Source organism: Perognathus longimembris, chromosome 7 (assembly GCF_023159225.1).
Source record: "Perognathus longimembris pacificus isolate PPM17 chromosome 7, ASM2315922v1, whole genome shotgun sequence".
Lineage (NCBI taxonomy): Eukaryota > Metazoa > Chordata > Mammalia > Rodentia > Heteromyidae > Perognathus > Perognathus longimembris.
In genome coordinates this window covers 72,388,320-72,405,132 of record NC_063167.1, presented here as the reverse complement: position 1 = coordinate 72,405,132, position 16,813 = coordinate 72,388,320, and the positions used below count along the sequence as shown (strand labels likewise).

The window sequence follows — 16,813 nt, the reverse complement described above, 5'->3', positions numbered from 1 at the left end:
GCTTGGTGGGACACAGCAACAACATGCCTCTCCCTTCTCACCAGGCACTTTTATTTGCTAGGTAGCTCATAACCTAGTGCACTCTCCTACTCTCCCTACTAACAGTCATCTGCCTGCCATCCCCTCTAGGTTACTGTGACTAATCTGTGTGTGTGTGCGTGCACACATGTGTGCATCAGTAGTGGGGCCTCAAGTTCTTACTTGGTCTTTTCACTAAAGGATGGTGCTCTGCCACTCGAGCCACACCTCCACTTTCAGGTTTTTTGCTGGTTAATTGGAGGTAAGAGTCTCATAGGCTTTTTTTGTCCAAGCTGGCTTCAAACCACAATACTTAGATCGCAGCCTCCTGAGTAGCTAGGATTACAGGCATGAGACATCAGCCTCTGACATCTGTGACTAATTTTTAAAGGCAGTGTTGATTGTGTCTCCCTCACTTTCCTTTGCCTGTTTTGTGTTTGTGTTACCAGGTGTGAGGCTTGAACTCAGCCTGGGCACTATCCCTGAGCTCTTCGTTATGAGTGAGTCAGCCTAGCTGAAATCTCAGCTTCTCTGTTCTCATTGCCTTAGATAGCAAGCTCTTTAGCTTTACCATATCCCCAAGCACAATCCCTGCTTCATAGTAGGCAATTTGTAGTCTTACTGCTCTTTCTCAAAAGTGCCAGCTTTTCCCTCCAAGGAAATATTTATTTTACCTAGAATATTCATGTATATGTGCATGTATTTGTTTATCTATTTACCTGGTTATCTTTCAACATTATTTTAGGTATTATAATACAATAAGGAATGTAAGCAAATCTTTTTTACAGTGTTATACTCCAATTTATCACAAAGCCTTAGTAAAGAAAAACATCATCTAATATGCTTGAATCCAGCAAGTCAGTATGGTTCAGGGCAGCATAGATACTTGAGTTAGCCTAAGTGTGCTAGAGAAGACTCAGCAAAAACCCCAGGTTACAGAAGCTCTTCACCTACTTCTTGGTCCTGTGTTTATTTCTCATCCATACCTGTATCCTAATAACATAGCTGTTATTCTTTGAAGTGGCATTTTTGCTAGCACTGTAAGTAAGCAAAGGTTTCTGTAATAAAAAAAAAAAATGACATCATCTCCCCCGGGAGAGAGGATTGCTATTGAGGTCACTAACTCCTTCAACTCTCTTCCTGCTTTCCCTCTCGCACTTCCTAGCTCCCTTCCTTCCTTCCTTCCTTCCTTCCTTCCTTCCTTCCTTCCTTCCTATCCCTCAATCAGCTCCTCCCTTCCTCTCAGCCTCTCTCTGCGGTTGGCAGAAGCTCATCAAAAATTAAGAAAGCCTATTAGACACCTGTAATCCTAACTACTAAGATCTGAGGACTGTGGTTCAAAGATAGCCCATTTAGGAAAGTATGTGAGACTCCTATCTCCAATTAACCAATGAAAACCCAGAAGTGGAGGTATGGCTCAAGTGGTAGAGCACCAGCCTTGAGCAAAAAAGCTAAGGGACAGTGCCTAGACCCAGAGTTCAAGCCTCAGTACCAGTAAAGAAAAAAAGAAAAAGAAGTAAAAAAGCCTAGTACAGCAGACATCTCTCAGGGTGGCCATGACACAGAGTGAGATCAAGGGGCTTTAAGAACAGCAGACTTTGGAACATGATCCTCAGATCTCAGCCTTTTGTAGCTAGGATTACAGGCATGAGCCATCAGTACCTGGTAAGATGTACTCTTATTCTTTGCTAAGGACCCTGTTCTATCACATCATGGCTGCACCCTTAGGAGTCTCGTGTTGATTATCCCTCAGTGTGCTTCTTTTCCCCACATTTTTATTAGCATATAATGTACCCTGTAGGGATTTCATTGCAGAATGTCCATACATGCATATACAGAGCAAAATAGTTCTTTCCTTATCTCCTAGATGTTCTATCTCAGGCTGAGCACATTTTACTCCACTCTCACTATGATTGGTCTTGCCTTTTACACCCATACTTCACCAGGTGTTTTCATTGTTTCTAATTTATCCTCTGTATATTTGCTTCCCTAAATTTTTAAGTATAGTCTTTATTTTGAGATAATTATAGTTTCATACATGGCACTGGCACTGGTGGCTCAGGTAATCCTATCTACTTAGGAGGATGAGATATGAGGATTGTAGTTTAAAACCAGCCCAGGCTGAAAAATCTGAGATCCTTATCTCCAATTGACCACCAAAAAGCCAGAAGTTGAGGTATGACACTTTGCAACTTGAGTTTTAGAGTATCGGCCTTGAGAGAGAAAACTGAAGGAAGAGCACAAGGCCCTTGAGGTCAAGCCCCAGGACTGGTGCGCATACACACACACAGACACTCTCTCTCTCTCTCTCTCTCTCTCACACACACACACACACACACACTTAATTTGAGAAAATCATCTTGCCGAAAGTTGTTATGCGGTATCAAAGCAAGCGCACTGACACTGGTACGGTCCAGATATAGAAGTTGCCCTAAACTTAGCTTGATACAGGAGCCTACATTTCTTTTCTTTTCTTTTTTTTTTTTTGTGGCCAGTCCTGGGGCTTGAACTCAAGGCCTGAGCACTGTCCCTGGCTTCTCTTTGCTCAAGGCTAGTACCTCTGCCACTTGAGCCACAGCACCACTTCTGGCCGTTTTCTGTATATGTGGTGCTGAGGAATCGAACCCAGGGCTTTGTGTATGCGAGGCAAGCACTCTTGCCACTAGGCCATATTCCCAGCCCAGGAGCCTACATTTCTTTGCATTATTTTTCCCTTTCTTCTCTAAGGTTCCTTTTTCCTTCATCTTCTTGCTTTTTGAGTCAATGACATATTGTTGCAGAGTCAAGCAACCCTGCAGGGCTTCTCTCCTGTTGGTTAGGCTGGCTAAAGTCTGATGTTGTGAGACTTCTTAAGCATCATGATCTCCATTTTTCTTGAAATGACTTGCCTAGAGTAAAGATAATTTACATGGTTGAAGGTAACCTTAAAATTCCCAAGAGAGCCTGAACTACTGTGAACTCTTCTTTCTTTCAGGCAAGTTATATGAAAACGAAGGATGTCAGAAGCTAGCATGGTACTCATCCTTTGCTGCCTACGAGCTCTAATCAAAGATTCTTTGCCTCCAATAGGGCAGTTCTGCACAGAGGATGTAGATGAGTGCCTACTGCAACCCAATGCCTGTCAGAATGGAGGAACCTGTACCAACAGCAATGGGGGCTATGGCTGTGTGTGTGTGAATGGCTGGAGTGGTGATGACTGCAGTGAGAACATTGATGACTGCGCCTTTGCCTCCTGCACGGCAGGCTCCACCTGCATCGACCGTGTAGCCTCCTTCTCTTGCATGTGCCCAGAAGGAAAGGCAGGTAAGTTGGCAGAGCTGAAGAAAAGGGAAGGGTTGAGCAGGCAGTGCGTGAGCATCCAGAGCCTCTGCCTTCTCTTCTATCTGGTAGCTCTGCTCTGATTCCATCTGTAGGAGCCTATCATCCAGGACTAATCTGGAAATGTTACCTGCTGGACAAAGGGCTATAGAGTTTCCTTCCTTAGGATGGTCATCTCAGCTTGGCAGTTTTTCTTTTCATTGCAGAAAAGGAAGGCTAATAACTGTGCTCTTTAGAGGCACATCTGCAAAATTCCTCATGACCTTAGACAGAAGAGCATGTTGGAAATTTAGACTAGATGACTAATAAGTGAACTTCTGAACTTCATTTTAAGAATAATCTATTTAATCCAAAGGAGTTGGGAAGAGAATGAGCATGTAAGTGCATTTCAACCTCAATACCTATAAAAATACCCAACAGCAGATTTCATCACTACAAAGGGAGCCTTGCCTCTCAGTGTAAGCATGCGGTTCTTGGGGGGAAAATGTCATGGAAGATCACAGCCCAGAGAGTTTCCAAAAGTCTAGCTGTTTTTGAAATGTTCTATTTCTGCCTTTCTAAGAGCCACTCTTGCATTTTTACAGAAGCATTAGCTAGTTGTAGACTGGAAAAGCCAGTTCTCAGTAGAAATCTGTAGAACAAGAAGCCTAGTTTCATCAGAGACCTGATGACAATTGATCCAGGAATGTTGAAGTGATTAAATGGCCAGTATTACAGAGGTGGACAGTGTTCAGTTGCTGATTGCTTCTGAGGCTTGGGGGATCCCATGAGCCCATGTCACTAGGTAGCATGATGATGGAGAAGGAGGATGCCAGATAAAACCCAGGATGCAGGGCTGGGAATATGGCCCAGTGGTAAAGTGCTCACCTTGTATACATGAAGCCCTGGGTTCGATTCCTTAGCACCATATATATAGAAAAAGTCAGAAGTGGCGCTGTGGCTCATGTGGTAGAGTGCTATCCTTGAGCAAAAAGAAGCCAGGGTCAGTGCTCAGGCCCTGAGTTCAAGCCCCAGGACTGGCAAAAAACAAAACAAAACAAAACCCAGGATGCAGGCAATATTTGACACATATTAATCTTTTATCAGAAATTGAAATTTAATAGATCTTAACTACTCAGAGGCTGTGATCTAAGGTTTGAAGTTCAAAGCCTGTATGGGCAGACAAATCTGTGAGACTCTTACCTTTAATTAACCATGACAAATCTTGGAGATGGAGTTGTTTAAGTAGTAGAGCACCAGTCTTGAGCAAAAAACTAAGGGATAGAGCCCTGAGTTCAAGTCCTAGTACCAGGGCCTATGAATGTACACACATGACACACACATTCCCCCTACAGCCCTGTACACACAACTTAATGGAGCATCCTCTACTTTCACTTGATCAATCTGGCACATTCTCTGGAGGACATCTCCACTTCCCATATTCTTCCTCTGATTGTCTAGTTTGTACATGTGTCTACCTTGGAGGAAAACCCTAGCTCAGACTAGAGCACTCATGTTGTCTGGAGCGACTACTTGCTTTGCTCATGGCTGCAGTGTGGCCCTGACTTTAGATCAGGCAAAGGGGAAGTTACCTCTAAATCTTCATGTTGGATTTTTAGGAAGCTGCTCATCATGTCTCCCTCCTTGCAGGCGGGAAAGCTCTTCTGCAAATGAAAGCTGTTTTCTTTTTCTGCCCTACCCTGTGACAGGTCTCCTGTGTCATCTGGATGATGCCTGCATCAGCAATCCTTGCCACAAGGGTGCGCTGTGTGACACCAACCCCCTGAATGGGCAGTACATCTGCACTTGCCCACAGGGCTACAAGGGGGCAGACTGCACAGAAGATGTGGACGAATGCGCCATGGGTGAGTGAGGTCACACAACCTTTCCCAGGCTTGAAAAGCATGTTGACCCAGCAAGTGTTTCCACAGAAGCACATTTCACTTTAGGGTGTTAACACCCAAACCTCAAATTTCTCTTGTTCCATGTACATGGTTTACAGCTACCTTCCTTTATACCCATGGATCCCATTCTGGGAACTAAATATATAGAAGGTCTACCTTTGATTGCCAGATGGTTTAAGCAAAGAATAACAGAAAGGCACAACAATGGCAGTTACCCCAGTTTTATCTCTGTATCTGTCTCTGTCTCTGTCTCTGTCTCTCTCTCTCCGCCACCCCCCCCCCCAACCCCTTTCCATTAAATAAGACAATAAAAATAGAGAATAAGCTTGGTAATGGCCTGGCTGTATTTTCATATGTAGTCCCTCTTTGTGGACTCTTGCTAATGCTTGGATCTCGATAACTGGTTCTCGTGTCTTACAGCCAACAGCAATCCTTGTGAGCATGCAGGAAAGTGTGTGAACACAGATGGAGCCTTCCACTGTGAGTGCCTCAAGGGCTATGCAGGGCCTCGCTGTGAGATGGACATCAATGAGTGTCGCTCGGACCCCTGTCAGAACGATGCCACCTGCCTGGATAAGATCGGGGGCTTCACTTGTCTGTGCATGCCAGGTAAATGGGCCCATCGGACCTGGAGTATGAGAGGTGGGCTGCATTCCACCTCCTCTAGCAGAGCATTCAAACACTGTCAGTTTTCTTTCTTGTGTATACCAGTGCTGTTGGAAATCAGGGCTCTTAGGCAAACCCCTTCATTCCAGAGTAAGGCAGTAGTAGAGTTGTGAAAGTAATGCACAGCAAATTCAACAAGCTCACTGTGTCAGAATCTAGATCCAGGTACTAGGAAATGTCAGAAGCTATTTGCCATTTAGGCTTCTTCCAATGGCTAGCTTTTCTGGTCCCTTGATAAAAAAAGATTATAAACACCACACCATTCCACCCACAGAGCAAGATTTTACTCATATTATGCAGTAACTTGCCCTCTAGACAGAGAAAAGCACCAACTTAGCAATGTTCTGGAGCTGTTCTATAACCAAGAATTCTCAGAGAATTCTTTGCGTTCTCTGAATATTCAAGAGAACCCAGCCAAATCCAGCCAGAAGTGACAGCAGAGGTAGGCTCCTGGCTGATGAAGGACCCCAGTTCCAGCTTAGGAAGACTCTTCTGAACTTAACCTGTACCCTAAGGACATCAGCAGCTCAGCCATTCTTCAGACACAAAAGAATGAGTCACCGGACCTAGCACTGTGAGAGGCATGAGGCTGAGGAAGTGGAGGGGTCTTTGTTTGCATGTCAGGGATCACCAAGTCTCACGTGGAGATGTAACTTTGTCCCTCTGCTGTAACAAGGATCTCGCAGTAACCCTTGTCCCACTGGTTATCAGGACCACAGTCTATCACGGCAAGATTCCTTTCCCTTAGCAGGAGTATTCATGCTCAGAGCCATTGTAGCCCTCTCTGCATATCTGTACTTTCTTAGTTGGGATATTTTTCTCTCCTTCTGAGCCACATGTGGGGTCCATATTGTACAGGCTTCAAAGGTGTGCATTGTGAACTGGAGATAAACGAATGCCAGAGCAACCCTTGTGTGAACAACGGGCAGTGTGTGGACAAAGTCAATCGCTTCCAGTGTCTGTGTCCCCCTGGTAAGTGCCACCCAACCCCCTGTGTTCCCATAAAGCACAAAGCCCACTGCGCCCAGGAAGAGAGGAGGAGAAATGTGTATGGGCTGTGCACACAGAAACCATTACAGTGAGGCTTGGTAAGAGCATGTATAGTGAGGGGGTTGTTTCAGCTAGTATGGCTTCCAAGTCACTTGTGGCCTCATGTCCAAGTTTACTTCTGAATGGCCTTTGATCCCCCTGTCAGGTACGTATTTAAGAGCATGCACACTTCATAGAAGCTTGAGTTACAGGCAATTTTGGATCTTATTTTTCTCTGGAGTCATATTGCTCAAGCCTCTCTGTTAAAGTATTTATTTTAGATATTTTACCCCTTGAGTCAAGCAAACAACACACATCATGTTTTTCTTTTTGTACCTCCATTTTTCTTTTTGTGCTAGCTAGCAATGGCGCTTGAACTCAGGGCTTATGCACTGTCTTTTTCTGGCACTCTACCACTTGAGCCCACAGCTCCACTTCTGGCTTTTTGATGGTTCATTGGAAATAAGAGTTTCACAGACTTTCCTGCTTGGTCTGGCTTCAAACTGCAATCCTTAGAACTCAGCCTCCTGAGTAGCTATGATTCCAGGAGTGAGCCATTGACTTTTGGCTTCTGTGTCTACTTTTGCCCTTGTGCTGCCATTGAAAGCGTGTCAGGCATCTCCTGTAGACAGTAGCTTTGCCAGCAAAATGCCTGTTGTGATCCAGGGACTCACCGAGGGCTCCGCCCACACATAGCATGTCTGTTCCTTGTCTATTCCTCCACTTCCTTCTGAGAGAATGCTGTGCTCTGAATGCACAGGGCTGTTGGCACCACTCCTGACATTCTCCAGGTATTCTAGTCACTTGCTGGGAGAACCTTTCTGTCTGGGGACTCAGTGACATGCTCCTACCAGTATGTAACCTACCCTCCATGGGCCTTGTCCATTCAGTGAGGAAAACAGAGCACTCTTTGACCTCTACCTGTCCCCTGTACCTCTTCAAGGTTTCACAGGCCCAGTGTGCCAGATTGACATTGATGATTGTTCCAGTACTCCATGCCTGAATGGGGCCAAGTGCATTGATCACCCGAATGGCTATGAGTGCCAGTGTGCCACAGGTAAGCACCCACTCACTTTGCTTCGAGGGAAGTGCTAACTGTGCTATTACAGAGAACACGAAGGGGCTGTGCCCAAACAGCAGGGGCTGCCTGTGCTAGAGAGAAAGGGTCAGGTTCTTGCTGAGCTACTTGTTTGAAAAAGAAGTTATGAATATGATGAAAGACATTGTTCTAGTTTAGAAAGTGGATTCTTTAAGAACTCTAGGTACATTTGGCTCACTATTTCTGTGTAATTACAGGAAAGCAGGCTTAGTCACAAATATCATGAAGAAAATAGCTGTTTGCATTATTAGACCTTCTTAAATGAGGTTGACTGTGCTGAACCTCTGAACTTCCTTTCATTGGAGAAGCTCTAGGCTTTGTCTTGCCCAACCAGCTTGTTCTCATGAAGCATAATCGTCACTAAAAAGAGACTAAAACCCTAGGAAGCACATGTAAGAGGGAGGCCCACAAGAGTCATGTAGGAAGAGGTGGAGGTGGATTTAGTTGTACTCTTATTTGTCTCTTTTTCTCTTAAACGTTCTGGGAGCATTAAAAACCTTTGGAAGAGATTGAGTGGAACAAAGTTCTATATCGAACAAAGTTCTATATCCCCCAAAGTCAGAATTGGAAAGATGAGCTGCATGAAATCACTAATGAGCACCTGTTGTCTTAGGTTCAGGAGGGAAGGTATTCAGACATAAGTTTTGAAGTTATCAATGTTGAGAGCTATTTGCCTCGAATCCCAAAGTTAAAACATCTTTTCAGTCAACCTGGTCGTCAGTCACAGGACATTTCAGTTCTGCAGATTTGATTGGGCTTTTTTATTTTGAGCACTGCTCTCTAGGCTCGTGTTCTCAATCAAAGCAGGCAGCCAGTTCTCAGTACTTGAGGGTATTAGTAATTTCTCCTAGACCTAAGCTATGCAGGGAAATGGATAAATGGGCACTTTGGGTTCAGGTATGCAATACCTGTCTTGGTTCTGAATCTTCTTGGTAAAATTCCTTCCCAAGGTTTTACTGGTATGTTGTGTGAGGAGAATGTTGACAACTGTGACCCTGACCCTTGCCACCATGGCCAGTGCCAGGATGGGATTGATTCATACACCTGCCTGTGTAACCCCGGATACATGGGGGCCATCTGTAGTGACCAGATCGACGAGTGTTACAGCAGCCCCTGCTTGAACGAAGGACGCTGCATCGATCTGGTGAATGGCTACCAGTGCAACTGCCAGCCGGGCACGTCAGGTAAGATGCTGTGGGTGAGTTTGATTGGGTGTTTCATGGATCTCCTTACAATTTACACAAACACCTCCCTTTTCCTATCATTAGTTCAGATGCCTCAACAATATTCCTGATTCAATCAGGTGCCCTTAGGTCACACTTGTATTTCTAGCTCCTCAGGAGACTGAGATCCAAGTTTCACTGTTTCTGCCTGGGTGGGAAAGTCTGAGACTCTTATCTCCAATTAACCAACAAGAAGCTCAAGTGTAGAATGCAACCTTGAGGACAAAAGCTAAGGGACATCACCCAGACCCTGAGTTCCAACCTTAGTACCAGTACACACAAAAAAATAATAATCCTGATTCTTAGAAGCATAGCTAAAGCCAGAAACATCAACATCTCTAAGCAGACAGCTCTAGCTAGTGGAGAGGTTAGACAGGAATCCCAGTCCGATCATTTTGTATTTTGCATTCATGAAATCACACCACTTTCAAAGTTATTTTGAAAAATTGAGCACCTTATCTTTGTGGACTTTATTGATTTTCCTTTTTTCTGCTAAACCTGTCTCTACCTAGCTGAATGAATTCAGTCTTTCTTCCTTTCCTCATTTCTCCCCTACCCCCCCAACTCCCTTCCAGCATTGTCTTTTCTGTTTTGTACCCACTGGCTTGCTCTTCACTGTAACACTGTGTCTGATGGGGCCTCTGGCACTTGGGATTTTAAGGGAGAGGAGACATTTGCCACCCACCATGGTGATTGTGAAGTAGATGTGAGCATCCATTGCCCCTTCCCAGAGTGCACTGCTGCTCCCTGATCCTAGTTGAAGGCCATTAGGTGAGGGCTTATTGCTTCCTTGGGGGAACATTTGAGATTGCTTTCTCAGGCAGCAGCCTTTCACAGAGTCACTGGATTCTGTTTTACATATTAGAGGAACACAACTATGAACACAACTGTGGCTCATGTCCCAGATCAAAGGAAAATGTATTAGTGGAAGATTAACCAATGTGTGCCTTAGCTGGCAGGGAACCTGCCAACCTGAGGGATGATTTATCCAGAACTCATCCTGGACTTCAGGAAAATGGCCTGTGTAGGTGGCCAGAGGTGGGGGAGGTGTTTAGCTGCCCTCCTTTTATTGTGTTATTTCCAAATCCATTTCTCCAAAGTTGTCAAAGGCCCTGGTCTTCTTCCAGGCCCTCACACATGCCAAGTTTGGAAACAAAGTCCTTTTTGAATTGCTCAAGCATACGAAAAACATCCCATGCCTTCAGAGCTGAGAGTGCCTCCCCCTCCCCACATTTAGATAACTCCCTCAAAGGGCTGAATAGATCTTTGTGAAACCTTCCAAAAGCAATTTGCTTCCGGCCAGTCCCCAGACATGAGAAATGCTGTATGAGAAGAAATGTGAGATTTACAAGCTGCTGAATGGATGCTGCTCGAATGCAGGGGCTGTTTCAAACTTTGCTGTCATTCCTATAATGACAGACAACCTGGAAGTGTGGGTAAGGATGGCTGGCCAAGCACTGTTTCCTCTGGGATTTTGTCATGGTGTGCCAGGCTAGATTGGGTATGTTTTGTAGACAAGTCACTGTAAGTAGCTGTCACTGGAAGGCAAGAAGTAAACAAGAGTGGGTTGCAGCAGGCAGCCTGGAGAGGAAGGCCCAGAATCTCTCAGAATCCTGCCAGACATGCTCCTGCAGCTGGCCGCTAGTGGTTCACACCCATAATCCTAGCTACTCTGGAGGCTGAGACCTGAGGATCAGTTTGAAGCCAGTCCTGGCAGGAAAATCTAAGATTCCTATCTCCAATTGAATCACAGGAAAAGCTGGAAGTGGCACTGTAGCTCAAGTGGAAGAGTGCTAGCCTTGAGTAAAAGGAGATCAGAGATATCACTTAAGCACAGAGTTCAAGATGCAGGACTGGCAAAAACAACAAGAATACATCCAGAAATGGAGCTGTGGTTCAAGTGTTAAAATACCAGCCCTGAATAGAAAAGATAAAAGACAGTCCTAATATTGGCATATACACAAAAAAATTAGTCACAGCTGCAGGCTATATACAGAAAAGTGGTGTGTATTAGGTGGTGAAAGAAGTGGCGTGTGCTAGGGATCTGGGTGGAAAGCCCATCACATGGGACCGTATGTCTGGAATTCGTTTATAGTATGGTCTAGCCTGTAGCTTGTTTGGGTGGGGGTATGGATGGAAGGGGCATGCAGTGGGGCTTGAGAGCTTACTTTTAGAACCTTCTCTCATTTGTGCTTTTTGGATGATAATTTGTTTAATTCTTCATAAAGACCAGAGCTAGCCTAAAGAATCAGTAAGAAGCCAAGAACCAAATCATTTAGTGAAGGCATACAGAAGCCTCTTAGAATTTCTAAGCAGGAATGGAATCCTAAGGCTTTGGGAAGAACTGCACAAAGCCAGGCAGTTAGTAGACCAGAGGTTACCCGGGTCAGATTTCTGCACAGAAGCTCATTGTCTCAGCTGCATCCAGGTGTCACTTCCTGCTCAAGGGAACCATGCCATGGGGCTGTGGCCACATTCAATTACTGGGGCTTCTTGAGCGAGGATTGAGGGGTAAGGAAAGTTGTCAGCCAGATTAGAGACAAATTTGCTAAAATGCACTAGTTTATGCAGAGGAGTAAGGAAATCCTTTTCTCATTTATGTCTACTGAGGGCAGGTTAGCCTTGTCAGCACAGGAAGGCAGCTTGGCAGGTAGGAAACAGCATAGAGCTATGGAAGCAGAGGACAGGACTCAGCCCCAACTGTCCTTCATCACCAGTGCTCTGTGGGTCACTTGTGCTGCCATAAAGTGGGTGTGACACAGCTGGCTCTGAAACTTGCTGAGAAGAATAGACAGAAATGGGAAGTGCAGGCAGAGTGCTTTGCTCATAATAATGTCTCAGTAAATTTGGAATGCCATTGATAATAAATAGGTAGGTGTGTGTGTGTGTGTGTGTGTGTGTGTGTGTGTGTGTGTGTGTACTAGGGCTTGAACTCAGAGCCTTGATCTCTTGCTTGGCTTTTTCTTTCTCCCTAGGCCGGCACTTGAGCCACAGCTCCACTTCTGTTTTTTGGGTTTCTTTTTTGTTTGTTTGTTTGTTTTGCTAGTTCGTTGGAGATAAGAGTCTCATGGCCTTTCCTGCCCAAGCTGGTTTTGAACCCTGATCCTCAGATCTCACCCTTTGAATTACAGGCATGAGCCACCAGCATCTGGCTTCCTGGGTACTCTTACTTGCTAGTGTGGAAGTGTTTCAGGTGTCCTTCCAAGTTTAGAACTATAGAAGTGACATTCAAGATTCCAGATCTAATAAAACTGTACCCTCTTCACCAAATGCCATTCTTAGGTGACACTGGCCCTATGGTCACATGTAGGTGGTTATACATGACAGCACAGGTTAGTGCCACTGTCCAGATTCCTCCCAAGGTATGGGGAGTCTTACCCTGATGGTCTTTGCCCCCTCAGCATGAATGACAGCACAGTGAAGAAAGTAGTGAAACCGTTTTGACCAAAAGACCCCTGCCACTTTTCTTCAGGGAGGCCTGGATTCTCTTTAGATATCTTAACATACCCCATGACAAATCAGAAGAGTATTTCTGTAGTAATGTGGAATGGTTTCTCTTTGCAGGGGTTAATTGTGAAATCAACTTTGATGACTGTGCTAGCAACCCTTGTGTTCAAGGCTCCTGTGTGGATGGCATCAATCGCTACAGTTGTGTCTGCTCACCAGGGTTCACAGGTAATGCTTCTGGTATCCATAGGCTTTACTTTAAGAGGAGAACGATACCCAAGAGAAAATGACTTTCCAGTGTCTTTTGTTTCTTGATCTCTCTGGGAGGTTAGAAATCTGCTTCCCTGCTTCCCTGCTTCCCTAGACTTGTCTGCCTATAGATCCTTCCTAAACTGAAACCTAACACTTTTCTTTAATTAGGGTTTACAGACCCTGTGTTTCTTGCTACCTGAGAATTCCTAGAAAGACTGTAAATTACCATCACTGTGATTGATTTAAATTGCCTCCAAAAGCCACCTTTGTTTTCCTCTAGGCAGTAGTCATGCCTTCTGTAAAACTCATGCCTGTAATCCTAGCTACTCAGGAGGCTGAGATCTGAGGATCAAAATTCAAAGCTAGGCCAGGCAGGAAAGTCCATGGGACTCTTAACTCCAATTAATGACTTAAAAGGAAAAAAAAAAAAGCTGGAAGTAGAGCTATGGCTCAAGTGGTAAGAGCAGCAATCCTAAGCAAAAAACTTGAGGACAGTGCTCAGGCCCTGAGTTCAAGCCCCAGGACCGGCACACCAAAAAAATGACTTTTACCCATCAATAAACATGTTGAATTGAATCCCCTTTGTACAGTTATTTAAAGATAATTTTAAAGAATTAAAAGAAATAAGTCCTGGGGATGCTGAGGAAAGCTGGGCCTGGTGAACCCTAAGAGGGTGGCTAACATGTACTAAGGGCTTAATTTTGTATGATGTCCTAAATTGGATGCCAGATCTTACTTAGTTGTCCTGGCCTCTGGGAACCAGAGTTTGACAAGGTTAAGCTGTATTTCTCCAGGCAGGCTGACCCAGGTTCATTCCCACTGCACTCCTCAGCCAGCCTCGCTGCCTTTGTGGTTTATTCTGGGTTTACATAAGAATCTACTGGACTTATTTATTTTTTGAAATGTCAGTGAATCATATTCTTTCTCTTTTTAACATTTAGCTACCCAGCAAGGTCAAGGACAGAGGACATAGGCCAAAAATATTCTAAAATAAACTTAAGGTGTAGCATGAAACTACATAACCAAGAAATGGAATGTTTTGGTTACTGGGTGGGACCCTGTTCTTGGAACTGTGTTCTGGGTCTGAGATTTTTTTGTTTGCTTGCTTGTTTTTTTTTTTGTTTTGTTTTGTTTTGTTTTTTTGCCAGTCCTGGGCCTTGGACTCAGGGCCTGAGCACTGTCCCTGGCTTCTTCCCGCTCAAGGCTAGCACTCTGCCACTTGAGCCACAGCGCCGCTTCTGGCCGTTTTCTGTATATGTGGTGCTGGGGAATCGAACCTAGGGCCTCGTATATCCGAGGCAGGCACTCTTGCCACTAGGCTATATCCCCAGCCCCTGCTTGCTTGTTTTTGTTGTAAAGCAGCTGCTGAAAATATCTAAGATGACAATGGTATATACTCATGAGCAGTAAATGTAAGGTGTTTTTTTTTCTCGTTTTAATGTTGCCTCCCAACTTTGAAAGATTTAAGGGAGACATTTTGGTTTTGTCTTTCTTTTAAGACTAAATTTTGTGTTCTTCTAGGACCTGTTAATACTTTTTAATTAAGTGGGGGGTGGGGAGCAAGGACCCATAGTACTCCACTAAACTCCTTTTCAGTTTTACAAAGCACCCCCAAGATGTGTTATTGTCCTGAATTCTCCCACCAGCCCATGGGAAAAGTTTTGTCATCCCTCTTTAACCAATGAAGCACCTGGAAAGAGGGATTTCATGTGGCCATGTCCTCAGCTAGCTGCCTGTACAGTGAGGTCTATGAATCCCCAGAGGACAGGGGTGTCCCTTAATCAGCCTTTCAGCACTGCCAAGCTAATGGAGGTACTTAGTGAATGTTGCTGTATGAATGAATGAATGAATGAGTGAGTGAGTGAGTGAGTGAGTGAATACATGAGTAAGACTCAAACACAGCAGTCCTACTACCCAGCCAGATTGAGAGTCTGGACTGTACTGCCATTGATGAAACACTAGTTCATTGACTACATACACGGGAGTGCGTAACATGGGATAACTTCTTCTCTTTTTTAATATAATTTTTGGCTATCTTTAAGTCATTGTACAGAGGGATTTCAGTTCAACATGTCAGTTTATGAATACAGTGCATCTTGATCAGAGTCACCCCTTCCTTTGTTCTTGGTAGGGTAACTTCTCTTTTCAGGAATTTCAGGGCCCCAGTGGGTATATAGCTTGCATTGGGCATTTGTAATACCCAGTAGACCCTGTGCAAGGTCTTGCCTTGGTGGGAAATACCTACCAATGCATGTTGTAGGCTACGCAAAGGGGCACCTGAAACTCATACAGATGGCTTAAAATTTGTTCCAGGAAAAGAGTTTCAAAGAAAATGAGAGAATGAGTGGTAGAACGTTTGCCTCACATGTACAAGGTCCCAAGTTTGAGCCCCAGCACCACACACATTAAAGGAAGCTGGACATTAAGTTTCACACTTGTAATCCCAGTCCTTAGGAGACATAGACAGGAGGATTGTGAGTTCCAGGTTAATCTGTCTCAAACAACAACAAACACCAGCAACAACAACAACAACAACAAAATTTTTTTAAAGGAGGAGGAGAAAGAGGAAGGAGAAGGGAAGAAAGAAAACTCAACAAACAAAAAGGGAAATGAAGAACTTGGGAGGAATGGTATCTGCAGAAGTAGTTCCACAAGAACCCAAAATGAAAAGGCCATTTCAGCTGGGCGCCTGTGGCTCATGCCTGTAATCCTAGCTACTCAGAAGGCTGAGATTTGAGGATTATGGTTTGAAGCCAGCCCAGACAGGAAACTGTGAGACTCTTCTCTCCTATAAACTACCCAGAAAAGCCAGAGTGGCTCTGTGACTCAAGTGGTAGAGTGCTTGCCTTGAGTAAGAAAAGCTCAGGAGCAGCACCCAAGCCCAAAATTAAAGCCATAGGACCCACCAAAAGAAAGGAAGAGAGAAAAAAAGAAAGAGGGAGGGAGGAAGCCAGCCAGCCGTTTCTCTCCCCTTCACTGGATTGCAGACCCAGGATGGCTTCGTAGGTAAAGAATTCTGGTTCAGGGCTGGGACTGTAGCCTAGTGGTAGAGTGCTTACCTAGCACGCAGGAAGCCCTGGGTTTTTCATTCCTTAGCACCACATATACAGAAAAGGCTGGAAGTGGTACTGTGGCTCAAGAGGTAGAGTGCTAGCCTTGAGCAAAAGGAAGCCAGGGACAGTGCTCAGGCCCTGAGTTCAAGCTCCAGGACTGGCAAAAAAAAAAAAAAGGAAGAATTCTGGTTCATTTCTTGGTTCCAGTGGTGAAAATCTCAATCACTGAGGCCAAAAAGAAATAGTATTTCAAACAAATTATTAATAAAACACATAGAGGAAAACAGCAACCACTTCCAGATTATGGGTCTTTACCACAAGAACCACCAATAACAGGTTAGAGAGCAATGGAGAGTGAAAAATGTTAATACCCATACTTTAAAGGGTGTACATCTATTTAATTTGGAATTTCCTGTTCTAAATGCAGGGTTGGTTTCTCTTAAGTTAAAAAATGTGTATTTTTATCTGAATCAGAACATTGTATTCTTTGAAACTCATGAATTCCTTCATAACAGTTGCTTAATTTCACTCATTATAGGAATTATAGGAAAATGTAAAATTATATCTCAGAATATATACTTAAAGAGTGTGTGTGTGTTTGTGCATGTGTGCATGTGCATGCGTGCGAGTGTGCGACAGTATTGTGGCTTAAATCCAGGTCCTGGTGCGCGTGCTTAGCTTTTTCACTCAAGGCTGATGCTCTACCACTTGAGCCACACGTATGTTACTGGCTTTTTGCCAGTTAATTGCAGACAAGTCTTTTCTGTGTTGGTTGGCTTTGAATCATGATCTCAGATCTGAGCCTCCTGAGTAGCTAGGATTGTA

General features: G+C 44.4%; 1 protein-coding gene across 1 annotated transcript in view; it reads left to right on the top strand.

Moving 5' to 3' along the window:
- Notch2 (notch receptor 2) overlaps window positions 1-16,813 on the top strand; it is a 141,923-nt gene that overhangs the window by 93,460 nt on the left and 31,650 nt on the right. The window contains exons 6-12 of the mRNA XM_048351886.1: window positions 3,088-3,321; window positions 5,025-5,180; window positions 5,640-5,828; window positions 6,744-6,857; window positions 7,858-7,971; window positions 8,964-9,197; window positions 12,801-12,911. Of these exons, the coding sequence (XP_048207843.1) occupies window positions 3,088-3,321; window positions 5,025-5,180; window positions 5,640-5,828; window positions 6,744-6,857; window positions 7,858-7,971; window positions 8,964-9,197; window positions 12,801-12,911 (1,152 nt within the window). The remainder of the gene's footprint in view (window positions 1-3,087; window positions 3,322-5,024; window positions 5,181-5,639; window positions 5,829-6,743; window positions 6,858-7,857; window positions 7,972-8,963; window positions 9,198-12,800; window positions 12,912-16,813) is intronic.